At 36.4% G+C, this 26,849-nt stretch overlaps 1 protein-coding gene across 1 annotated transcript in view; it reads left to right on the forward strand.

Moving 5' to 3' along the window:
• Positions 1-12,907, forward strand: part of gpc6a (glypican 6a) — a 139,702-nt gene extending 126,795 nt beyond the window's left edge. Inside the window, exons 9-11 of the mRNA XM_055045110.1 lie at positions 2,342-2,472; positions 7,079-7,254; positions 7,897-12,907. Coding sequence (XP_054901085.1) covers positions 2,342-2,472; positions 7,079-7,254; positions 7,897-8,120 — 531 coding nt within the window. The 3' untranslated portion in view covers positions 8,121-12,907. The remainder of the gene's footprint in view (positions 1-2,341; positions 2,473-7,078; positions 7,255-7,896) is intronic.
• The last annotated feature ends 13,942 nt before the right edge of the window (positions 12,908-26,849 follow it).

The raw sequence follows: 26,849 nt of genomic DNA on the forward strand, positions 1-26,849 counted from the left end.
GCCTATACACCATTCAAACACAGTGAGAGGAGAAGACAGCCTTCCAACCTTTGTACATGGTAGCGTAAAGTGGACAACATGAATAATTCAGTCTGAAATTCAGCATTAACAAGTGTTAATCTCTCCATTATATTTCATTAAGCATAAATAAAATAGTGCAGATTTTATTTCCAATTTATAGCAATTGTAGCAAAAAGAGAAACTATTTATTTCAGTCAGAAAAAAAAATAACTTGACTTGGATTTGAAGTGAAAAACTAGAGATTTTACTTGGACTTGGGAAAATGTCTGTTTTTACATCAGATAACTGTGTGGTGACCCAAACTGGATAACTCTCTGCAAGACATAGTGAGACAAGACAATATTGTGAGATCTGTTGCCATGCGATGTGAACAGTCTTTCAGAGTCCAGGAAAGTAGATTTCATGGTTTGCCATCTTCTGGCAAACAATGATCTTATGCATTATAGGTTAATCTTACTCACCAAGTATTTGTTGTTCTTTAACCTTCAGGTTCATATTCAGTCGTTACTGAGCTTGTGTGTCAGCAGATTCATCTTCCTGTCACATTAGCAAGCTCCATCACTTTATGTAGTCTTTCAGCCAACTAAAAGAGAAATGAGAGCTTAAAGTCTTTAGCTTGTGTCACTCACTTGCTAGGATTCAATCAATGAGGCTGTAATAAACAAGAGGCAAAAACTAAAAATGTTAGTTTATCATCTTATGTTCTACTACAATGTTTTATTAAGACTTTTTTAAAAATCAAGAAAAAAGACACTGTAATCAAAATTACATGGATAAAAAAATTTGAAACAAAAAAATCTTAAAGCTAAAAGCTCCACTGAACTGAACTTTATATTGAAGGATGCAGATTTTTGGCATTTTCTTTATTCTGGTATAATGTTTTTCCATACACACAAATTCTGCAACATGTTTCTATATATGTATGCGTGCATGTGGGTGCATGTGGGTGTATGTGTGTGCGTGTGTGGCAGCAAATTCTGTAGGCTTGATACTTTTCGGTCTGTGCTTTACCCGAGCTTTGAACAATTCAGTACCTGAAATTGGTCTGAGTCCAAAACAATTTACTGGGAGAATTGCAGCACAGCCAAAGGCAATAGAATTTGACATAGAAGGTTGAGGCCCTCCTGCAAAGGTTTTTCTCTTCAAAATATACATTGGGACAGTCAGAGAAACACGGGATGAATTTGCCACCTGTCTAAATTATCAGGCTCAGTTATTTACTGTTTTTGTACAGCAACACTGTGTAATTTCATAAAGGTTTATGTGTATATCAGAATAGGGGTGCTTCTTTTAATAACTCTTATTATGTAAAGCTTGATTCAAGTATGAAAAAATAAAATGATCAAAGTTGTACTATATGCAAAATATATTCATTTCAGTGAACTTATACAAAACATTCTCAGCAGAGCTGGACAAATAATATGAAGCTTTAAACTTAAAAAGTAGATAAAAGTCACTAAAACATTTCTTGGAAAATAATTTTAATCCATTAGCTTCTTTATTTAAAAGTCCTCTTAGTCATATTCCACAACTTTTGTCAATGGCTTACTTAAGGTCATTCCACATCTTCTTTTTAGACTCAGATCTGGTTTTCAGAAGATGAATGTTCTTTAAAGCCATTCTTACATCAATTCAGTCTCAAAGAAACTATCCTCTAACATTTTATAAGCTTCTTTTCACATTAGCATTAACCAAATATGACACCAAAATTAATATTGTAATATTTATTTTTATTTGGCATATTTCAATTGTTATCTTTACCCCCTCCTTTCCTAAATGTTTTAAATGTATGAGTATGAAAATGTGAGTTTTGTATTTGTATTCCTAACTGTTTTTCAATTGAAAACAGAGAACATAGAAACATGGTCCAGTGGATGACAATTGTGGTGTCTTTCTTTCCATCCTGTTTGCTGCGCACTCTCTCAAGCGTCTTGTTGAGCCCAGATGGAATCAGTTGGTGGTGACCACTTATTCCAAATATCAGATTTGAAGCCTCAAATCTGTCTTGTATGAATCAGAGATGAACCAAATGAGGAAGGAAGTGGACAAAAAGAAAAAAAAAAACCTCTGTTGCCCATCAGAATTTCTCTTATGATGGAATAAATGAACAGAAGGGCTGGAGCATGGACACAAACTGGGTGCATGACTGCAAAATAAAGATAGTTTTTCTCTAGCAGTACTAATTTATTTGCATTTACTCTTGTTCTTTCCATAGTCAAATCTGTAATTTTATTTAATAGAAGTAAATGATGTACAGGTTCTAGAATTCTCATCTTTTAATTGAAATATATTTTCTTTCCATTGTTTCGGTTAATGACAGGTGATTGATATCAAAGAGAAGTTAAAGGAGTCCAAGAGGTTCTGGTCCGAATTACCAGATGACATCTGTGCCAAAGGCAAACTGACAGAGTTTGACGAGGAACAGTGCTGGAACAGCCACACAAAGGGCAGGTGAGGACTCGACAGCTCCAACTAAAGTCACCCCTCTCTCCTGTTATCACATTTTGCCTGCCAGGGATTAAAATAACCACATTTTGTTAAAAGATTAACGGTTTCTCTGAAACTACAATGGTTAGCAGTGATATGGAGAACTTGTGCTGTGCATAATCTCTGAGGCTCTAATACTCGAAGGACTGTGGAGCTTCAAAAACCTCTTGTCGCCAGAGCAGCTTGTAAAGTAACCCTGAGACTGACAGTTGATTGGTCAGAAAGTAGCTCTTTCCGACAGTGAACTGGAGATCCTGGCAGGGAGCACGAATCACTCCATCCTTTCCATGCTTTCCAAGCAGCAAAATCACCAGATGGTGCGATAAAAGATATATGCTGGTGCCAGTGCCATTTTAAGCACTGCTCTAAATCTGGTTGTTAAATTGATAATGAAGTACCAGTCTGGCTATCAAGGATTCTTTATTAAATAGCTACCATGTTCTCTAAATACAGATCAATGATTACATACATGCAAGTAATAAATTGATCAACTTAGTAGGAAATTATGGGAAAGAGTTACCACATATAAGCATTTATGTAGTAGAAGCATTATTAGTTAGAGTGATGGTGTTGTGTCCTGAGGCAGCAACACCCTGAAGCAAACACACAAAAACAATCTGTAGGTTGTGAAGTGACCTAATCAAAGTAGGGACATGACTCCAGTGAAGATGTTGGGGATAGTTTTTGAAATATTAATTTCAGTGCATCACTCTTTGAAAAAAATATTGTATTATGTTTTGGCCAACATGTTAAAGGTTCCCTTTTGTGAAGAATGTCCAAAATAATCAAACAAAACCTAATTATACATACAAGGTCTTTCTGATTTACACCTCTGCATAAATATAACAGATCTAATGCTGTTAGATTTCAGTCGTTTTTCAGACTCACCAGCCATGAACACATACATTTCTCAGTTCATCCACTGTTTAGGTTCTTCTTCTGGGGATAAAGCCATTTTAGATTCTAACACAAACAGAGAATGTCGAGAGATTCATTTTAATTGCGACTAATAATGCAACTTATTTTATAATGAGGTTCTGGCTTGCTGCCATGCCCTTTTTACGCTGCTGATTTTGCATCTCAAGACAGGACAGAAAAAAATATCAACCTCCTAATACCTTTCCTCTGGCTGTGGAACGCTGAAAAGAAATAAGGAGCTTATTTGACAACACACAATGAATGTGAGATGCGATTCACTTCAAGCTGTTTGCGAGCAGACAGGCAGGTAGGCACACAAAGAAGTTGTTTCAGAGTATCTAGGGCACAGACAGAGCAGCAAGGTAAGTAAAAAAGCTTCACAGAAAACAAAAGAAATAAAAACCTTTTTCACAAGATCTAGACACCAGTAGGATTTTCACTGGTGTGTCATGGCTTGGCAGGGAATAATATTGTGGCAAAGATTGGAGAGGAGATGGGGAACAAAATAAAAATGTTTCAGCTCAAGTAAACGGCTGCACCAAAGGGATCCAAGAATCCAGGACTGTTTCTATATGGGAATTATTTTCAATAAAAAGGCATAAGTTGTGAATCATGGATGGAAGAACAACTTTCACTGCATATGTTGCAGTGAAAGTCTGTGTATCAGAAGTCATTCAAGCTATCTGTAGGGAAGAAAGCTGAATTCTCTCACTTATTTGATAAACAGGAGCATCCGCTAGAACATGGTTATGTCTAGAGGTCCAAAGTAAAGTCAATTTAGTTTGTCCACAGAATCCCAGGGAGTGATGAAGATCATTTTAAACTGGGGGAGTAATGACCTTGTTTATTCTGCGCAGGGAGCTATTTGGGTTTATAAAGAGGCCTGAAAAGATTTCCACAGCTAGGAAACAGAGTAGTTATCTCTCTCTCTCTCTCTCTCTCTCTCTCTCTCTCTCTCTCTCTCTCTCTCTCTCTCTCTCTCTCTCTCTGTATATATATATATATATATATATATATATATATATATATATATATATATATATATATATATATATATATATATATATATATATATATATATATATATATAATGTCTATGCCAGGAATGTGATCACACAAAGTAATAGAAATGTAGGCCACAAATTGCACGCAATGGCTTAAATGAGTTTAATATTTAAACTGAGAAATGTAGTACTCTCCATGGTATTTTTCTTCGAAGGCAGAACTTAAACACAACTCCCAAGGATTGTGTGTCATTAACCAATTTTAAGTATTAAAATAGCAACAGCTGACTAAGAGTGCAGATACAGCTGATGTGTCTCTGCTCTCCTCAAAAGGCAAGTAAATATGGAAGTCTGTGTTGGCAATATTTATTTAAAGTTTACAGCTACACCTTACTGTGAGGTTTGAGTGACTCGGTTATAATGTGATGTCGCAGTGACAGAATTCTCAGCTGTGCCTTTAGTGCTTAAAACCATGGCTTTTGCAGGAAGCCAACCACTGTAAACCCCTGACCGGAATGTCCCTTTAGTTATTGTCAGTCCACTTTTAAATTATAGCTTCTATGAGAGATTGTGATTGTGAGCTGATTGCTTAATTTCACTGCAATTAACTGCAGTCTGGACTCCTCTGTTGGGGTAGGTCCATGAATTGCAGGAACACTCCAGCTGAGAAGGATCCATTTAGCGTTAGGGGACAAAATCTATACAAATTTCTCAATTTTGGAACTCACTGTGAAAATGCACATAAGTAGACACAAAAGTTTCCATGAAATTAATTTCTAGGCTTAAGGCATTTCAGAATATAAAAATAAAGTACACCTAAAAACTGAGAGTTTGTTGAAGAAGAATTTAAAAAAAAAAACCTAAATATACCACGGGCCCAGATCACCCAAAAGCAGCTGCTACATAATGGCAATACATACTTTATGAATATCCCCAGTCAAGCACTCGAGAGCAGAGATAATTAGGGGCAGTTGAGCTCTCTTAGGGCCAAGAAATTTAAGTTGTCTTTTTCTCCAAATTGTTTATAGACACACATCTAATGACTGTGGACAGTCTGGGGTCACCAGTTCATAGTAGTTTATTTTTTTCTATCCTCAATCCACTCTTAAAGTCCTGAACTCTTCAGTTCTCCACTACACTGCTTTAGCCCCTGGTGGAGAAGTAGTAAAATCTGATTACATCCCAGCCCCTAACAGGAAGATTAAAGACTCCCTTTAGCTCATTAGCAAAACCAACAGAAGACCACTGTTTGATGCCCTGACGGGCAAATAAGCCTCAGCCCATGCCCTCCTGCTTGATAAAACAACAATGTATCCAAAGTAAAGGTGGTTTCATTCTGAATCAACAACAAGGACATTTGAGAAAGAAAGCCCTGATTCACCTTTGTCCCCAAAAGAGGAGTGAGGATCAGGAAAGTAAGCAAACTTTTGAGTGGACTGTCAGCTGAATGTTATTAGTACTTGGACATGTTCTGGTTATTGAAATAACTGGGGTTGTGTTGTGACAGTGCTTTGATGCCGTGATTGGAGCTCTTGGTCATGCTATCTTAACTGAATATTTGGCTTTATGTGTACCGTCTGAATCAGACGCCATTTTCATCTGCAAGTCCACTGAGTCTGTCAATATTCCTGGGCCGTTCTGTCACAAGTGTGCCCTCCTTTGAGCTGAAAATAAGTCTATGAATGACTGAAGACACTTAAGGTGTTTGTTTAGCTAAATCAGAGAATAAAGGCTGAAAGATGAGTCAAGTGATTTGAACAGCATGTGTGGGGAAATGGAAACAACATCCAGTCAGACAACCCCTCCAGGCATTCTGGTTGATTAATAACCGGAGCAGCTGTGAAGGATCAAGAGTACAAAGGGAGCAATTGTGTTAGTAAAACTCCAAACTAAAACTCATCAAATGCACACAGTCACACACGCACGCACACACACATTCACATATTTACTGCTTTGTTCTCAAATTTTCAAATGGACAGGAATCCAAGTTTTGTGATGATAATTCCAAGAGATTGACTTTATTGTCCTTAAGCCACTTTGTAACATTTTGTTTTTCAGAATGATAAATCTTATTGTCCGTGTGGAAGACCCATTTCAAAGTTTTATCTACCTTGCTGATATGGCCAGATCTCGTTTTAATGTTTCACCGTAATGTTCTTCTCATGTGATGTCATCTAGTTTGTGACATATACCAGCCTCTGCTGCAGCAAAACACCCACACAGCATGATGGCTTTAATTGTGTGTAATTATGTGGCCAGGTGAACAACTTACCTTCAGATATCTGGAAATTGTACCCCAGGATTTGGACTTGTTAAGGTCCATAATCTTCTTTATAGCTTGACTTTCTTTTAATATTTCTCTGATGTTGCACAATGAAGCAGTGTCTGAAGTCTACTTTAAAATCTTACACGATGAAACAAATGGTAAAATTACCATTTTTCTTGCTCATTATTCTGCCATTAAGCAAAAAGGAACAATTATGACAACGACCCGAGACAGGAATTTCATTCACATTAGTTAATAAATTGTCTTTTTACAGCCTGTATGTTCAGTCATTTACCATACATTAGAACACACGTCCCGATGAGTCTTGTTAATAACAACCTTTGAGCAGGTATTAAACATACCTGTTTCTCTTTGGTTCCAGATATTTCCCTGAAGTTGTAAAGGAGGGCCTCACCAACCAGGTGAACAATCCAGAAGTGATTTTGGATATCACCCGACCGGACACGTTGATTCGGCAGCAGATCATGGCTCTACGAGTCATGACCAACAAGCTAAAGAATGCCTACGTTGGAAATGACCCCGCCTTCCCAGAGTCCAGTAAGTCCTCAGAAATCTCCATAATGTTTTCTATATTTGAAACAAAATCGAAAAGCCCTGTTCCATTTCTTTCTCTCCCTGCATGGTAGTTTTGATTTAGACACACACCACAAACACTCTCAGGGATACACAAACTACAGAAACAAGATCTCATTTGTCATTCATGTTGGAACTTGTCACCAACGGCAGAGGATGTTCAGATCATCTCTGAGGCAAGACAGACATTATTAAGAGAAAAAATAGCTCTAGGTGTGGAGAAGCAACATATGATAGACAGACAGGCCCATGTTTAGGAGGATGTACGTCTCAAATGCTGTTGTGACAGAAACAATCATGTTTGAATCTGTGGATCTCGTAGAGCCTACAAGATGGGAACAATGCTCAGAGCCCCGTCCAAAATCTGTCTGTATTAAAACTGACAATAAATGTAGTTTTTCTAATCTTTGGTAGTATTAAAATAAAATAGATTGTGAAATTAACTAATGTGTCATAGAAAAAGCATGAAAGATTATTCCATGGTTTCTGAAACCGAGTTCAGTCTCAATAGAATCATTTAAATTCATAAAGTACTTACAATGCCAGACCCTGTCATACACCATTTATGATGTTTACATTTAAATTAGTGTAATTTTCTTGCTGCAGATGAAGAGGGCAGCAGCTCAGGAAGTGGCAGCGGCTGCTCTGACGGCTGCACGACAGAGTTCGTTTTTGTGGGAACAGAAGCTCCCGTGATTAGAGCCGACAGAAGTGACGAACGGGCTGCAGATGCTGCTGCGGGCCAGTCGCTCTCCTGTGGACCCTCCACCATCCTGGTGATGGCTGCCCTCACACTGCCACTCTGGGCAGTACAGACTCAATGGAGATAATACAACGTGGCCTAATCATTGACTCTTATACTGTTAAGTAACAGTATGTCTTACAGCAAGTTATACTGCTGTTCCCTCACTGGACATGTAGAACCTCCCGGAAACATGTCTAGAATGATTGACTGTATGGTGTGGTAGGGTTGAAAGTGAGTGCAGCGCTGAATCCTGCTTGTCCCCCAAAGAATGCTTGGTGCCATCAGTGAACCAGCTTTTACCATCTCTGAAAAAATGAAAATCTGGTGTTTTCTCATCATTCTAAAGTGAGCTTCGAAAAACATGCTTCTCGTTTAGGAAACAAAACTATCTTATGGTGGATCTATCAGTGATTTTCCAGATAAAGGGAAACCTCTTTATTTCTTTTCCTTTGTGTGATGAAGTGAAAAGAAGACAACACTGTTTTTACGTTATTAGTTCTCTTTCCCTCAAACAAAATCAGAAAAAATTTCTGTGTGCATGCATGGGTGTGATGTAAACAGATAAAACATTGTTTTGTTCTGCTTTTCTTTATTTATTCTGATTTAATTTTGTCTTTACAGGCTCCATCGTTTTAGGTTTGTTTGCACAGAACCGTACAGCCCGAACAGTTCACTCGGTTTCCTCTTTGGCCACATCATTGTGGTTTGAGAAAACTGTGGGTCTTACAGCCACTTTGTTGTTGCACATTTGATTATCTTTACGAAAGTGCTAAAGTGCTGCACTAAGGGTACTACTTTGCACAGATAATTGTACCGGCTTATTTATTAAGCTGCAACAGGCACCCATCATATAGAGAAAAAAGATTTATATTTTCAGATCATTTAAACTGATTGTATTGTTCTTTAAGTGGGTACAGTATGTAGTTAACAGGATTGTACTTTTATGTAATCTTACTGGTATTGGTTAAAGTTACATCTTTATAAAGATATGTGTTTTATTTTATTTTACGTTACAACAATGTTTTAGCAACAATATCAAGCCATTATACTACAAATGCCTGCTAAGATTGTCAAACTACCTGATTTATTCTCTTTTTCCAGAGTCATTATCCTGCACTAACACATTTATTTTTTACCCTCTTTAGACGGCAACAAAACGTACATTTAATTTATTTCCCTGGATTCCTCTTATATAATTATGCACAATGCAGAAATTCGCATGTTTTTTGTTTGACCGGCAACAGCAATCCCTGGAACCTTGCAGCTCTTTGCAAGTGGTCATGTACTTTAACATGGCATGTACAATGTCACCTCCAAAGGTAGAGGACTGTCAAGGTTAGAGTGCTCTGAGAACTCAAAGAACTGGGGTTACTATACATACCCTTCAGTCTGTCTCCTACAGGCTTTGACCTTTAACAGGCTGTAGAGGCTTAGTGTGCAAAGCAAATAACCTGCGCTCCAGAAACACAGTGCCTGAGACCCCCGGTCATACAGAAAAGGTTAGCCTTAGAAAGTTTTGCAGGCCTGCTGCTAAAATTAACAATGGAAGAACTGTTCCAAAATGTTGCACAAAAGATGAAAAATGTCATGCTCATGTGTGTTTCTGCAGGATCCAAAAGCAGCCAGGTCATAAACACTTAAACTGTTTCCACATTACAAATGTCCCTTATCACAGCAGGGACCTCTCCAAATGCATCACAGTAACAAATTAACAGCTCCTCTGAGTGTCTCACTGAGGCCATGTGTGTCCTGTACCACAGGAAGATGAGCATGGGACAAACAAGTTTTCCCCTCACACAAAGGTATTGCAGAATGAGAATGAAAAAAATGGCATCAAGCACAAAGTTTACGCCAGCATCACAACTGATTGCACTCAGAGCACCAGAAGGGAGATCTGTCCTCAGTGTGCACTGGTGACTCACAACCGAAGCCCCAAGCGCCGCAGGAAGCTCCTACCGCACAACAGTTGACCTCTATGACCTCACTCCCCGCAAAAACCTATTTAAGAGAAGGTGACTGAATAGCACCCTCCCACCAAAACCAGCATGGCATGATTAAAGCACCGATGCGTAAACCTTAATTGTAGAATGCAACAGGCCAAGGCCTGAGGAAATATATTGCAGTGATTAACATAAGGCCCTCCTCAATGTCAAACTGTCCAGAAGTAAATCAGTGCTAGAAAATATAGAAATCCTATTCCTACTGAACTGCTACTGAAGCATTTGTTGAGGGAGAACTAAATAGATTAAACTGGTAAAATACCAAGAAATGTAAATGTTTCAGTAGATGTTTAAATAAAAAATGGGGCAATTAAGAAAGATTCCAATTCTCTGAAAGATGAAAAACAAAAAAGGGGGCAGGGTATTTACACACCTCAGATAGTTTTTATTTTGGATCACCATCTATATTTTATGTGTGACTATATGTGCATGCTACTATGAAATGCATAGTAGTATGCATTTCAAGCATACTACTCAAAAAATTGGTATCATTTAGGTTGTTGATGGAAGAGTTCTTTGTTTCAAGAAAGGACATAACCAGCTTTGGTGCTAAAATGGCAAAAAAAATAATAATTCTAAAAACCTATGTAAAAGTGAAAATAAAATTATAAATAGTAATGGAAGCAATCGTAATGCCATTAGGAAAAGATGGGCAGCTGAATTTAGAGGACTAAGGCCTGTGTACATGGATCACATGCTTTATCACTGGCAGGTTTGATAAATGTTACCAGTCCCCTTTTGTAAACCCGAAAGACACATCGCTGTTTATCTGATACATAATATGTTTCCGTCTAAAATGTTATGTGTAGTTTTCTACTGAAGAGTGTTGTGATGCTGGAGTTTTTGGCTATTTCTATTTGCAAGTTCAAATATTGACACATGGTAGTATTTATCAAATGTCCTTTGAATTTTCTTAAAACTTCCATACTTTTGGTTAGTCAGTGAATGAATATAAAATGGATTGTGAATCACACACACGTTTTAGTAATTTATGGCTTTAAGAGATGGAGAGAAGTGATAGTATAAAGCACTCTCTAACCAACAGATGTGTAATCTAGGAATCTACTGGGAGTAAAAAGAGGGACAAGATGCGCCCACATCTGCTCCACCAATGTTATTGGAGCATGAGGAAGAGGACCCCACCTTCAGCTCTTTGGTCATGTTATTCCTATAAAGTTTCCACTGGGTCAGTGAACCCAGTTTGATTGACTGAACATTTCATGGAAATTTCAGTGAACAGCATAAGGGTGACTTAGCAAGCCCCTTCCAATGACAGAGCCTGAAAACCTTACACATAAACAGATCTGACCCACCTCTCAAACTCTAAAATAGTTTGTATGCAGAAGTCGGTGCTGGAAATTGCACTGCACTTTGATGAGAAATAAGGACCATCAAGCTGTGTTAGGCGTTTGTAATACAACAACCAATCTGAAATTCTTTATTTAAAATAAATACCGACAAATGGATTTTTATTTGGTCAGAGTGATGAGAAACATCCATCGGGAAATCTTTTAAGTGTGCTGATTGTTGAGCCCATAGCAAATCCGATTTCTTTTTACCTGACTATAACAGGAACATTTTGTTTGTTTGGATGAACAATCTAATGAAAAGGCCTGCATTGTTTTTTGATCAGTTTTGCTGGGAATGCGCAAATTTTTGTTATTTTATTATCACTGTTTTAAAGTTTTGCAGTGTTCACTAAGCCAGGGAGAGCAGGAAGAAACACTACTAGGTTTATAGGAATCCATTACATTGATGCTTGGTGAATCAAAGTAACATTGATCTGTACTATTCACATGGTGATATCATTTAGTCAATAACAAATTCAATTTTAAATTATAAACAAAAAAATATAGCTGAGGCAGGTATCTTTGAGTGAGACCCTGAAACGACACATTACAAAATAAAAAGTGTTGTGATGCTGAAAATTTAGGTTATTTCAAATATCACAAGCAGCATTTCAAAAAAGCTAAAAAAAAAATTGTCCTTAAACTTCCTGTACATTTTCTTAAAACGTCCCTTCTTGACAACAACAAAAAAGTCATCCGATTGGCGTCAGATACTTGTTTTGTTTGACTCTCAGCAGGTATGTTTTTTTCACAGCGCAGAAACACAGTAAACATCTGCAGCCACGCAAAGGTTGAAGGCACCTATTAGAGCCTCTGCTAGAGCTGGGATTGCATCAGAGCTGTGGATGGGTGAGGAAAATGCAGGGCTGTGCTGGTGTTGCTGAAAACACAACAGAAAAAGTGAATTGAGAAAAGAATTTCTTAGAGCCTGGTCCTGTTTTTCCAAACTGCTTGTATCTAGGGAAACTGGTCCCTCAATAAACTGTTGCTATTCTCCATTACCGTATTTATTCTTATCACTCCTGACAAGCTGCAACATTATATTCTAATCAGAAATACAAAATGACTCTTTGAAATGATGCAGTGATTGTCTTCATTTACACATGAGCCATAAAGAAATCAATTAGCTTCTTGAATTATTTTAGCGATTGAGAAAAAAGGAAAAAAAAAATTCGGGATTTCTCATTTATTTTTTACTAAATGTTTAGAACACAACTTGTTATGCAAGGTCTTTTCATTTTGTCGTGAAACATTTGCTGCACTTTTGCTAAACATAATGCTCTGAGTGTGGTACTGTTGTGACTTGCGAAAATTAATGACTAAGGAGCACATTACGATTTTTTGAAGCTGTTCAGTGCACGCTGTTTAAAGTGTTTTGGGGGAACTGAAGTTGATGGTTATACAAGCAGACATGCCTTACCATTTTTTAAAAGACTAAAATGGATTGCTTATTCGGCTTTTGTTACACATTCTTGTATACAGAAAATATTACAATGGTAAAATAAACATTTTATTAAAAAACACATTTTGCCTGCCTCTTTTACTGTGTTGTGCATCAGAATTTAATTTATTTTTTGTAGAAATCTTGAATTTTAATTGTTCTTACTTTTATGAACTTAACATAAATGTATATTAAGGTCTCAGCTTAACATACATTTATGCATTTTGGTCTTTAAATGTACAAAATGCTGTCCAAGATCAAATGTTATCATTTAAGACATTCCCTGATTTGTCAGTAATGTGAAAAAGTAAATTGTTTCCTTGAAATATTCTGTGCTTCTGAACTATGATTTTTTTCTAATTGCTTTTCTCCATGTCTTTCTGGAATCACAGTTTTAAACAAAACACTTCTCCAAAAGATGAGAAGCAAACAGCCTTGGTGAGTTGTGATGATCAAGTTATTTAGATGACAGACTTTACCTGCAAAAGTTTCCGAAAAGTTGACCTTAATAAGAATTTTGGTAAAATTGCTGACTTTACTTTGTCTTAATAAGAAAATTGGAAAGCTTGGAAAAACATTTAATTCAGTTCAAATTAAGTGTGAACCTATTTTTTCTATGGTGTAGTTATATTAGTTTCTTGCTTGAAAGGTGATTGTGTAAAGAGTCTAAGATAGGTATTGTGGCAAGCATGACATTTTTTTAATCTCAAGAAGTCCTCTTGGGAAACAAATATGTTTGGCTAAGATGACACAGTTTTCACATAAGCCAAAATCTACTTCTGAGCAGTTCATCGGTGCCAAGTGATGACTCCTGCTCTGGATGCACATACTGTCACGGAGCTGAGCTGAGCTGGGACACACAAACTAACCTATAAAATCCATTAAGCATGAGATTCAATTATTGCAGACAGGACTGATCAACCTTAAGATCTGTTCACATTGGATACATTTTATTATGAACAAGTTGTGCAAGACTCTAGTTTTTCTTGTGCTCTTCACTTTGGATCACTTATGCAAACATACAGACTGTTTTGCTTTAAGCAACCAGTGCACCTTACCAATTAAAGATTAACCTTTATTAGACACAACTGCTGATTGTGCAGAACCCAGCTATCTCTAAATTTGAGAAAGACATAGGGGGGAGACCTGAAATAAGCTATTTCTGTGATTTAGTTTGGGTTCTAAAAGTTGCAGACCAAACCTGGTTTGCAGCCTTCCTTTCATCTCTCTTTTTACTTACTTTTTAAAGTAGGTATTAGAACTCTGAAATAGGCTGCAAATCCCCTGTTTGTATTATCTTGTCACTCTGCATACTGCTAAAAAAAAACCATGCTTGCATTTCGGGCTGAGAAGCAGGATTTCCTCCTGACACTCTGGACTATCTTGAATGACAATAAAATGCCAAGAAAAGGATTTGGCTTTCTAACATGTGCCATGACTTTCCCTGTCATAACTACACTTGTTTCAAGATGCCAGGCTGCAAAACGTCAGCCTTCCACAATGGCAGGAAGTGACACTTGAGAAATGCACAATGTGCTGCTATGACAAGTGATATGAGTTGGCATGCTCTTCATATGTGCTTTATGAGAGCAAGCTGACCCGGCTGACATGGTTCCTGGCATTGACAAATCTATCTGAGACTGATTTATTATACTTTCATCTGCACAGATGGATGGGGCATCTTCATTTGTTTAGCCAAGCTTAAACATTATTTTTTATTTATTTATTTATTTTTATCAGAAAATGAAATAAAAACTATGCATGAGAAAATTATTTGTTAATGCTTACACAATGTGCATTACATCAATAACTTTCTATAAGCAGTAAATAAAGGACATTCTATATCATTTGTCCAGCCACCGACTACTCCCTATAAACGCTCCAGCAAGGTCACTTAGAAGTCAAAGTCAAAAATGCTCAGTATTTTCAGATATTAAATCTACCACCAGTTGATCACAATTTTCTTTTTTAAACAAATAAAATGTATTTTGTTAATACCCAAAACTTCTAACTTAACCATCATGCCACAAATGAGGTGTTTTAAAACATTGTTTTTCCCATTCAAAAGTCAAGAGGATTTTCATTCTACTCGTGGTAACCTTGAGTTGAAAAGGGTCCTTTGTTCGTCAAATGTTTGTTTGCTTTTTTCCCCACAAGTGTTTCAGATTTACCAAACAGCTCACGTCTTCCTGTTTTCCTTTAGTAAAGTGACAATGATGTAGTGTCTTTTGTAGAAAGAGACGGAAGCCCTTCTCTTGCAGCTCTGATTTCATCTGAAACTCTGGAGATCAGTTCTTGACACAACATTCAACAAGGTAGTTCTTTGAATTGCTCACAATTCAGTTCTGAACTCCAATTCCTAGTAAGTCAATATGAGGTAAAACAAATACTTATTATTGACTATGTTACTCTTCCTATTGACATTAAATAATTGCATTATGTTGTGATTAGAAGTGAGTCAGATCCTACATAACTGGATCTGAATTAAACTACACAATAAGAATGTTCTAGAACAATCAAATTGATATGAATGGACTTTAGATCTAATTAGATTTTACATAGTTATATATTAAATTTTTCCATTCTGCAAACTGTTTCCAGGTTTAATTTAATTTCAATTAGTGCCTTATGAAATAACTTAACTGAAAGGTACTATAAACAGAAATGACAATGTCTTCTAATTGTCCTTCGTAACTTGCAAAACTCACTGATACCACAGAAAGTAGGGTGGTGCCTGTAAATATTGAGGTCTGAGGACATTGTTAATGGATTCTCTGATGACACATTTCATCTCGGCAAGGATTGTAATTGCTTTTTACATGACAAGTAATAGTGCAAGGGCTTTAGAGACGGTGAAACAAAATCCCTTGAAAATAGAGACCTATGAAATTAAACCTTGGATTTCAATTTTCTCTCCCACGAGGCTTGAGCAATTAAATGGGTTTAACCCAGTGCTGTATAATAAGACATAAATAAAGTGTGTCTGTTGCTGTGTGTGTGTCTATAACTTTCATTCATTGCAGATCTAATAAAGATATACTAATCTAGAGTGACATGAATAACTGGGGAGTCTGAACTTCATCTTCAGTAAGATATAAAAGTAATATGTAGGATGATTATATCTGAAATATTTTTCTGTCAGTCTCTATATATTGATCTGAAAAACATTGTAGTTTATGTCAAAAACTTGCTGTTTTCCAACCGTGTACAAACACACTTCTGTTTCTTTTTTCCACCTTCACACATTAGAGATCGTTTTCTGTCTCTCTTTCTCTCTTTAGATTTAGGATAAAGAGTGAATTTACACAGCAGAGCCGTCCTGGATAGCAGAGGCAGAGATTACCCTCCCTGATCTTTTCACAGACAAGAAATGGTTCAGTGCAAACCCTCCCTTAGGGCTTTGCCACCTCTGTACTGACAGTCTGTGCATTAGCATCCATCAGAGAAGAGGAAGAAAATGTTTTTATCCTGTTCGACCTATTGCTTACTCAAAAAAGAGAGGAATGAAGAAAGACAAAGTACTGGATGATATGCCTGTCACTATGGTGGATAATCTGTAAACACACTGCCAGGTCAGAGCCACACTGATGCAAAGCCAAAAGCTTTGTCTCTTTCTTCAAATGACAATAGAAACCACAGCTTAACTCTGAAACCACCGACGGTTTGTCATCCTTAAAAAATATTTAAGGGGCCAGTGCATCTGCTCCTGTTAGGCATTTATACACAAAAACACAGTAAAACCAATGGGTTAATATGATAACAGACACGATACAGTGAATGAGTGCTTACAAAATGAATATTCTGCTTCATACCTATAACTTACCATCTGCAATTTTTCTGAAGCTTAAAAGTTTTAGAAGAAATATTTCATTCAAGGCCTCAGGCGCTCTCGCAATATCACACATATTGCATTAAATTTTGCTTCAGGGCTCAGTAGGGCAACTGATCAGCAGCTAGTATTTAATATGTATCAGCATTCAAGTCATCCATCAAACACTAAATAATGTCCTGGTCACTTAGAAATATATTATTACCTGAAAGTGGTCACAAATTAAACTAATAATTTCAAAGTAATCTCCATTTGATAAGTATTAAAATGCTATGATCCCTTTAAAGGCTTAAGAATACCAGAACCTGTTGAAATCCATTGTATATGTATTCCTATGATAAATCCAACATATTGTAGGACTGGTCCAAGCATATTGAGTAAGCTGGAAATTCGTATTGCAAATGTCACTAAGCCATTATTTAGAAACAGATTCAGCACCTAAATCAATGGGACAACATCAAAGTTTGTTTTGCTGATTCCCATGATTTGCACACATCTGTATGTTTTTCTTTCTTTTGTAGTACATAATCATGATTCTCAGTTTATTCTGAAACTTCTCTCTAAACAGTTTCTCAGACAACAGGTTATCATCAGTCGTTCATCCTATCTTAGCTCTGAATAATGTTTTATGTAAAGTGTGCTGCTCTATTACCATTGAATAATATGTATATAAAGTTATATAGACAATATAAACAGTTAGAAATACATATATCAGATAAATTATGAGTGTACATGCTATACAATCGTGTGTTGTTCCAGACTGATTGCTCCCAAGCTTGAGTGAGGTCATCTATGCACAATTCACAGCTGGTGACAAAAATGGGATGATCTGGAAAACCAGACAGGAAAGTTAGCGAGGAAATGGGAGAAAACTTGAGTGTTTAGGCAACAGAGACTCTGAGAGATGCTACTGGGTAAATCTGGGAACCAGCACATTCACAGAAGAAAACAATTTCAGAATTACAAACCTACACTGAAACACAAATACTACAGACTGTGAACCAAGAAACAGTCAAAGAGTAAGAAACTAATAGCTATTAAATGTAACTATTGTTTACTAGTTGTAGCATATTAAAAAAAACATAAAAAGACTTGAGTACAGAACTAAACTACAGTAAAATTTAAAACTAAGAAATCCAGTGTGCAGCTGCTAAGTTGAGATAAAAGTTCAAGCCAAAACCTTGATGTGCAAGATGTCTTCTTATTTGGGTAAATGTTCTTTTGCTGTCTGATTAAGAGGGATACATTAAAGACTGAATTGTGTCAGAAATTGAGGTTGCAGTGCAGCTGCCCTGGGTGCAAACAGATGATGTGTCAGGCTCACTTTGAGCAGCACTCCCACAAATGCACAGGAGAACCGTGATGAAAAAAAAAGCCAGGATCAGAAAGACAGAACCATTGGTGGTGGAATATGGGTGAGTAGATATAACCATGACTTATGTGATCTGAAAATGTGAAATTTTGAAGGTTGACTTCCTTAGCAAATGGGTCACTGCACAAGTGGAGAGCTGGGGAGTCATGTTTTTAGGAAGCAGTTTTAACTAGGTCAAAATATAAAATGGAAATCTTCTCCTGAAAAATAATAGCAAACTATTGAATCAAATTCATGCCAAATTATCAGTCTGTTGTGTGCTTTACCCACAGCAATGCCTTGATGTTTAGTAGAGAACCCTTCCAGACGACACACAAGGTAACACCTGTTATACCAACTGAGCCGCCCAGGAACACAAACTCATTCATTTTCTAAACTCACCTCTAACCTACTATGTGCAGCTACTCTGAAGAATTTTCAAGCTGTTCACTATTAAAAATCTGTTGCTAAGCAAGCCTCTAACATCTCTTACTCTTTTTTTCTCATCAAACAGCAGGATCACTTGACACCTCAGCAGTACATCAAATATCATCCGCAAAACTATCAGGCAAGCACATGCATATTTCAGTCCTATTTATTGTCACTTGTTCTCACTCCTGAAACTAGATCTTTTGCTTTTGGAGACAAAATCCACCATGCAGCTAAAAAATTAATTATGGTTTCAGGTCAATGTGGTAGACACAAACTGTATGGCTGGTAATGTGAGGTAGATTTCACTGCTCCATAATTTACATTCTGACTTTTTATCTGCATATTGCATATTAAAACATCTATATTTTCAGCATTTCCCTAAATGACTAAAATAGCAAAATACTGAAGATGTAACTTCAACATCATTGGTTAGGAGAATAGGATTTTAAACAGTAAATCCGAGTGTATAGAAAGAATGATGAGTGAAGGAGGGATGCAGGGGATGAGGTGATTTATTGTAAAACCTGTGCTCTTGTTCTGTCTGATAATCTGGAAGCAGTAGGTGGCAAGACAGCAGAAAACACTATATTGATGAGACTGTTTACTCCCTGGTCAGAGAGAAAAATAACATGATTCCAGCAAAACAGAGCTTGGGTAAGACTGGGATTGTTTCTCCATGAGGGGAGGATTGTGGGTAATGAGTTGCGTTAAGTTTTCATTTACAATTATTATCTTTAAAATAGTATGAGGAAGCACAGAAACAGAGCAGCAGGGTGGGTCAGTTTCATGCTGAACGATGTCATCTGCCCTCTTTATGTCTGTGAACTAAAATCAATTATGAATAAAATGAAGCACAGACATACATAAATAAATGCAAGGCTTCAACCTTGGTATTGGATTTGAGCTGCAGTGTTGAGTAACATGAACCTCTGGTCAGAAAAAATGTGTTTGAATTTTTCTAACCTTGGCAGGTCGACAGCAGTACTTGACATGAACTCCACTTGCTTGTACTGGATCTACAGGCGCATGCTTTGCTTTGTAACAGTAATATATTTTATGTTCTCATTTGTCGTTGGCAGGTGGATGAGTGTGGGAGGGATTTACGTTAGAGTTCACAGAGCGCTGCAAACCGCACATCGACAAACACTGGAAGTGATGAAACAGATCAAAGCTTCAAACTAATGCCTGTAATTTTACAAGCTGTGCCTTCCTCACACAAGCATAAAAACACAACGTCTAGAACTGGTACCAGTATTTAACCACCCTAAAATGACTGGGATGTGGAAATAAAGAAAATTTTCATTACAGCTCAAATATGTGCAGTTAGGATTTAGTCCGATTTCAATTTCACCTTATAGCAGCTTTACATGATGATAATCTCTCACAAATTAGCATAATTCATTAATTAATGCAGACAAGTTGCTTAGCACCAGCAGATTAGTGTGAAGAGGTGAGCACAGTCCCTTAGAAAAGCTTAACACCTAATCTGAAAGCTTTTGTTCTAAATAAATATCTGATGAATGTAGTTGTATTTTTAGATACATGTTATGTCTCTCTTAGTGTTTTCACAGTGTGATTTCATACCCCAGTCTCAGTGTTTTTTTGTTGTTTTCTTTTTATTCCATACATCTTCTCATCAACTCTGACCATCTTTCCTACTTCTGCAGGAGACAGGCAGAGCTGTCATTCTGCCACCGCCAATGGTCTCTGCGGTGATGCTTTGCTCAGTAATGTGTTTTAATCATCTCCCACACAAAGCGTTCTGCACGTTTAATTGTGGTCTCATCTGACCAGAGCACCTTTTATCATGTTTTTTCTTCATGGCTTGATGCAAGCTGCAAATGGTACTTCCTGTATTTTTCAAACTTCCATGAAACCAAAGTGTGCAGATTACTCAACCAACAGCTGCCATGTCAATACATTTTCCCACCTCAGCTGTGCATCTTTACAGCACTTCGAGAGTTACATTGAATCTTTTGGCTTATTGACATTTTGACAGCTTGGAGATGAACAGTCATTTGCTGGTAGGTAGTATACTCTTTCCACCCAGATGATGGACTGAACAATGTGCTGTGAAATGCTTAAAGTATGGGATTTTGTTTTGTAACCAACCCTGTCTATCTGGTGGGTTTCTTAGTCTTCATGATGCTGTTTAATAATATTTTATATGTTTTTTCTTTCAGATTTGCATGGATGTGCTGCTTTATGGTGATCTTTGACATAAAATTCCTAAGATTACTGAGACATTTATGGTTGGAACATGCCAAAGTAAGAAAATCTTCAGTGGGTTTAAAATGGTATTTATTACATCAAGAAGATGCTGTCTATATTCTGCCACAAGTTTGTGATCCAGTAATGTTAATATAGCATAAAACATCTGGGGAATGATTCCTGATCCCTTCTAAAAATGTGCTATAATTAAACATTTGAGGTTAGAAAATTAACTTAACCTACAGGGTGTAATATTTAAGTACTAATGTGATCACTGGGTGAAAAGGTGAACCTCCTGTTGGCTTCAAATTAAAAATTCATGTGGATACCGTCCAATGGTTTTATATTACAAAGATCCAGAGTTAATGATTTTAACAAAAGTGGACAAATACATGACTATTGATGTTGGAATTTTAAACTTTGCATTTGAATAATTCAAAAAGGCATTCAGGAAAGTTTATTTAAAATGTATTGTGCAACATCGATTCTGATGCAAGTGGAATTTTGTTTTGTACAACACGTTTCTTTGACACACTCTGTGTACAGAATATTTAAAAAGAAAATAAGATCTTTGCCAGAAACAGAATTACAAATAAAACTGCATGTTTTCTGGGCCTGCACTGTGATGATTACTACATGAATTGAGGCTAAACGTTAGCTATTGTCAAGGTCACATTAATTGTCTTTAGTGAAACAGAAACCTTAATGGGAAAATGAAATGAATTTCTGTATACATTTAAGCATAGCTCACCGCAATTCTTCTTTGAAGGTCTCAAGAGTCTTTTTTCAGCATGCAGAGACAAAACACTAAAACCTCACAAGTATCTGAAGACAAAAATTAAAAGAGTAATAAGAGGCAAAGTTGTTAAAAAAATTACTCCCTAAATAGCTGAACTAACGTTAACAGCTTAACTGGTTTGCACATTCGTAACTATATTACCCCAAAACAGATATTTTCCAAAGAAAAAAAAAACTAATCTGTTGCTTGTCAAACAACAAATACTTAACTGTGATTTTACGTATATGAAGAGAAATAGAAAAAATGTGCCAATATTCACTTTAAGGTATTAAAAAGTTTAAGTCACATAAATCAATTATTTGTATCAAATATGATACTGCTGATGGGACTGCTGTAGACCTTCATGGCACATCGACACAACTGAGTTAAGATTTAGGTCTATAGATTTCTTGGTTGATAATCCATCAGTGAAAATATTCCTACCCTGACTACCTGAACAACTCAAGAAAAATGCTGGCATTGCCTCCTATTGTGAGATGGCTCCCATGTTAAATGATGTAGAATGTAAAAGCACACACCTCATCGATCATGTTAAATAACCCGAAACATGATTTCACTTCTTTGCTTTTTACCAAGTGGATTTTATCAAAGGTTTTATTTGTAAGTCTGCACAAAAGATGTCCAAATTCAAGATATAGACATTGACTATGAGTGGACTGCGCAGTCAGCTGAGCTGTTTAATCACAGATCTCTTTTTGTTTTCACCCTGTCTTTCATTCAGCTCTTCCCTCTGGTTGTGACTGCTCACTAAAGCGTGTGATCAGAGATTTAAGTGTCGGCATGAGGGCATAGTATGGTTCAAATCACTCAAACAATAGACAGCTATCTTTACAAAGAGAATAAAAACGGATTTTCTTTTACTTCACTGTTGCTAGTCATGAGTAGAACTTGTTCAAAAATCTTTGCTTTTGGATAATAAAAATAATAAATGTGTCATTAAATCTATTGAACCTCTCTATGAAGAAAAACAAAAACATTCACATTTGTTTATTGTAGTGGATTTGCACATTTTTCTAAGTATGTGAAATTATTATTTTTTTGTTCCAAACATAAGGTTAAATTCTAGATATTTGCTAAGGATGATTAATAGTCTGCATTTTTGCTGGATTACATCATATTGGACTTATAGGTCAAGTTACAAATTTCAGAGTTTACTGCTTTCTGGCTAAATAACTAAAATTAGAAGTCAATGCTTATATAACTGAAAACACCAAGTATTGTTCCTTTAAAGTTTGTAACAATCAGACTAAAATTTTATCTGCCTGCATTTTTTTTTGCAACATTAATAACACGCAATGGTTCTAATTAATGCAGCTGAAGAAACATCTTGATTTAGTACAAGCTAGATTGAGTTCTGCAAGTGCAGCTTAAGTTGTGACAAAAGTAATTTTATACAGAATATCTTTGTAAAAAAAAAAGTGTGCAAACAGAAGGGAAAAAACTCTTTCTAGTGTTTGCTTTGACAAATATCTGCTCAAAGATGATTTGGCATGTTTGGATGGAGGGTAACGCTTTCTGGGTGCAGTCTAATTAATGTGACAAAAATCTCCAGGATCCATCCTCTTTCTTAGTTTCTCTACAATTCAGTGATAAAAATCAAAAACTAAATCAAACTTTAATAATCAAACTTTAATAATCCTCTTTACTTCAGGTACAAAAGAAACACCATAGGCTCAGATCTATATTTAGCCTCTGAAAACCTTTGTCTCTGAGACTACTGGGTGTCAGCGGAGACTTAACACTGTTCTTTAGAGGTGTCATTACCCTGGCTGTTCAAAGTATAATACTGCTGACTACGAGGGTGGCAACTTGTGATATAATTGGTTTAGGGAAGAAGCAGTCACTTTTCCAGAAGTAACATTCTTAATTTAAGGTTCTTAACAAGTGAATATCACCATTTGGGAATTCGGTTTGATGAGAAAAGAAGCAGAGAAAAAGAGAAAAAGCAAAGCAAGTCATATGAATGAGCACTGAGATGGTAATTGGCACAACAGGTAGCACAAAAAGCTTTGACTGCTTTTCTTCTCCCTGAACTCCTCAATAGGTAAAAAAAAACAAAAAAAAGTTGATAATAATTATGACGTACAGATGCGCAGAAGTTTTTAATTTAAAATGCAATCAAGCAAAGCAGCTAAAACATGCAGTTGAAAAAAAGACTAATGTTAAAGTGAAAACCATTCATAAATCAGAGGATCAGCTGCAGAATGTAACTTCTATAAAAAAACATTTATGTATTTATTTATTATTTTTAAACTGGCATGACAATGAAATGAGCTCCTCTACCTTCTCCCAGTGCTAAACACAGAAAACTGCCATTCGTCAGAACAACCAATCAGAGCCAGCAGGACGGCCTTACCGCTGTCAGTCATGCTTGTGTTTACGCTTCTCACAATCTCCCCCTCACTCTATGGTATGCTACCAGTTTCTTCTCGGTAGCACAGCCTGCTTTGAATTCTTAGGCTAGTTAGCATGGCCACTGATGACAGCGGATAAACAATTTTCCTGTGAAGCTAAGTTGTTTCTCTGCTGTCAGCTCATTGAGCAGCATGTACATGAAATTGATTGACAGCACTAGTACTGTCCTCCAGACTGACTGGTTGTTTCTGATGGCGAGCATTGGATTTCTGCAGATGGCAGGAGGAACTTGATCTCTTCACATATTATCTATCACATTCTGTACTTTTACAGCATAGTGACAGTTTAAACAAATATGTAAAAATATTTTTTTTACCATGGTAACTTACTGCAGCTTCACTTTATCCTTCAGATTTGTTTGTTTGCTGTTATTTATCTACAATTTAGTTTTTTTAGTAGGCTACATGACTGTCAGGAAATAATTTTGCATCAAAAGCAGTTTTATTGGTTTTGTATATAATCTTTAGTTATATACAAAACCACTAGATTTGTAAGTATTTTTCTTTTTTGTACCATTACTGTATTCCTGAAGTTTATAAGAATACCTTAACAAATGCAATTGAAAGATGAAAACAGTAATGTTATAAACAACCCTTAAAGGTTGTTGTTTAACGGTTGAAACAACAACCTTTAAACACCTGGAAAGTCATTGTGGGATTTATATGACGATTTTCCTTGATTTTCTCAGGGTTTTAGGGATCACCAGGGGACACAAGCCTGAATTTGAGAAGTCAGACCTTAGCCCTAATGTAGCATAAGCTCAGCTCTTATTTTTCAAAAATAAGGGTTTAAATTTTTCAATTGAAACTATAAAGGCAAAACTAGGCTTAGGAGAATGGGTATGTACGTATACAAATCTGAGAAAAGTTGAAGGTTTCAGAGAAAAATTTGATGGAAATCTTCAGAAATCAACTTGAATTGCATGTTTGTAGCCATTTGTTCGTCACCACTAATGCAGTTTTAACTTGAGTGCAGTCAGACTGCCAGGAAAAAAGAAATTGTTTTTTCCTAAATCCATTTGTTGTTATCCTGAAGGCCAAAAAGAAAGATGCTCGAGACAGAAGTGCAATCCTTTGCTCATGTCCTGTTGAGACAAACATCATTTCACTAAGACTTGTTGCTGTTTGGTCCTGTTGTAAATGGCAGACTTCTCATCTTTAACTCATCTGGACTATTTGTCTTCCTTGGGGTTTTAAAATATCCATCATGTGTTCTTGTCCCATTGGAATAATGAGACTCGGAGTATAGCTGAAATATCTTTAACAGTTCAACAGCATAGCAAATTCTGACAACAGGCTCAGACAGTGTTCAATGAAAAATACACACAAAAAAAAACATTTGACTGAAGCCACATCCGAATCCAACTAAGTGAGAATCACTGGAGAGAGGATAATTAACATATTATATGTATTTTGTACAGGACATATTTTAACTTAAAATATCATGGAATAAAACAATAGATAAAAAACAAAATTTCAAGAACAAAAGGGCCTTAAATCTGTGATACACTTCTTTAAATCTATTTTTGCATATAGTAAAAATAACGCATCTAATTTTATTTGGAAAGTGCTCACTTCTGAAGTAATAAAAATACACTTTTTTACTACCATCAAGTGCTTTTCTCTCCCAGTCATTCACCAGGTGTGCATGGAAAACATGAAACAAGTCTTCGTTTACATTTATCGGCACAGTAATCTGTTAGCAACACACCAGTATTATGCAGTCAGGAAGCAAGTCGAAGCAATCAAATTTTTCCTCACTCCTGGCTCCTGGAGCTATCAGCCCCCCTCCAGGCCCATGAAGACACCGCTGGATTGAGTTTGAAAGATGATAATAGACTCCTGAGGAAACTAATCTATTTCTAAAGAAGAAAGGGGTATGAATTCTCGCACATGCACCCATCTCCACCTGTCCACTCTTCAGCAGTTTTCACCCTTGCAGTTGTATTACTGCGCAGTTGCTTGATTAAGCCATAAAGCATAATGTAATTTTGATTTTTAACAGTACAAAAGGGGAAAAAGGGTATTTCATACATACCTCAGTTTAGTGTGTTTTTATGCCCTTGCATAAAAAAGTAAATGCCAGTTTTAATACAGAGTAATTGTTATAACAGCCTTTTATAAAAACTCAATTTCACCATATACAAATATTGCAACGGCAGGAGAAACAGATAAAAAAAGAAAGACAATCTGTACTGTACTGGGAAGTATTGTACTTTGCAGAAGTACAATAATGCATAAATATTTACAGAGTATTTACTAAATGTACAGTAATACAGTTCATTTCAGACCAAACATTTACAGCACTGTCATTGTCTTATCTTTCTTATTATAAATAAGTCATTATTTTCTGTTTACCTTATCAAAAATAACTGCTGTTTTCAAGCCAGAATATGCAGTTTCACACTTAGCCCAGGAGAAGTTCTGTCCAAGTCATTATTATATTGTAATAATGACGTCCACTGTCTTCCTCATCTTGGGGAAAATAAGCTTAACATCTAAATTTAATGTTTAATGGAGCAAAAACGCAGCTGCTACAAGTCCAAGATCATGTGTACACTGTAAAAAAGGAACCTCAGGGGTTATCACATTAACAAAAGAATATCATGTACTGTTAACTAAATAATTGCGTGTTTGAGCCAAAAACATGATACATTCATGTTGCATAAACAAGATATTCCACAACTTCAACGTTTATAAAATTGAATCATGTTGAGCGAACATGATTCATTATAGTCAGACCGATCCTATGCTGAAGACCACGAGTGAGATCACGCGATATCACGCAAGTTCACGCAAGATTACGGGAAATCACGGGATATCACGCGAGAATACGCGAGACAATCTGTTTTTCTCGCAAATGGAATAAAATGTATTCAAGGTGAGATAACGTGATTCAATTACGTCAGCTAGATCTTCCGCCAAAAAAAAAAGAACGTCGGGGCGTATTACATTAACAAAAGAATATCATGTACCTTTCACACAATA

This window comes from Poeciliopsis prolifica, unplaced genomic scaffold (assembly GCF_027474105.1).
Source record: "Poeciliopsis prolifica strain line A6 unplaced genomic scaffold, Auburn_PproV2 SCAFFOLD021, whole genome shotgun sequence".
Lineage (NCBI taxonomy): Eukaryota > Metazoa > Chordata > Actinopteri > Cyprinodontiformes > Poeciliidae > Poeciliopsis > Poeciliopsis prolifica.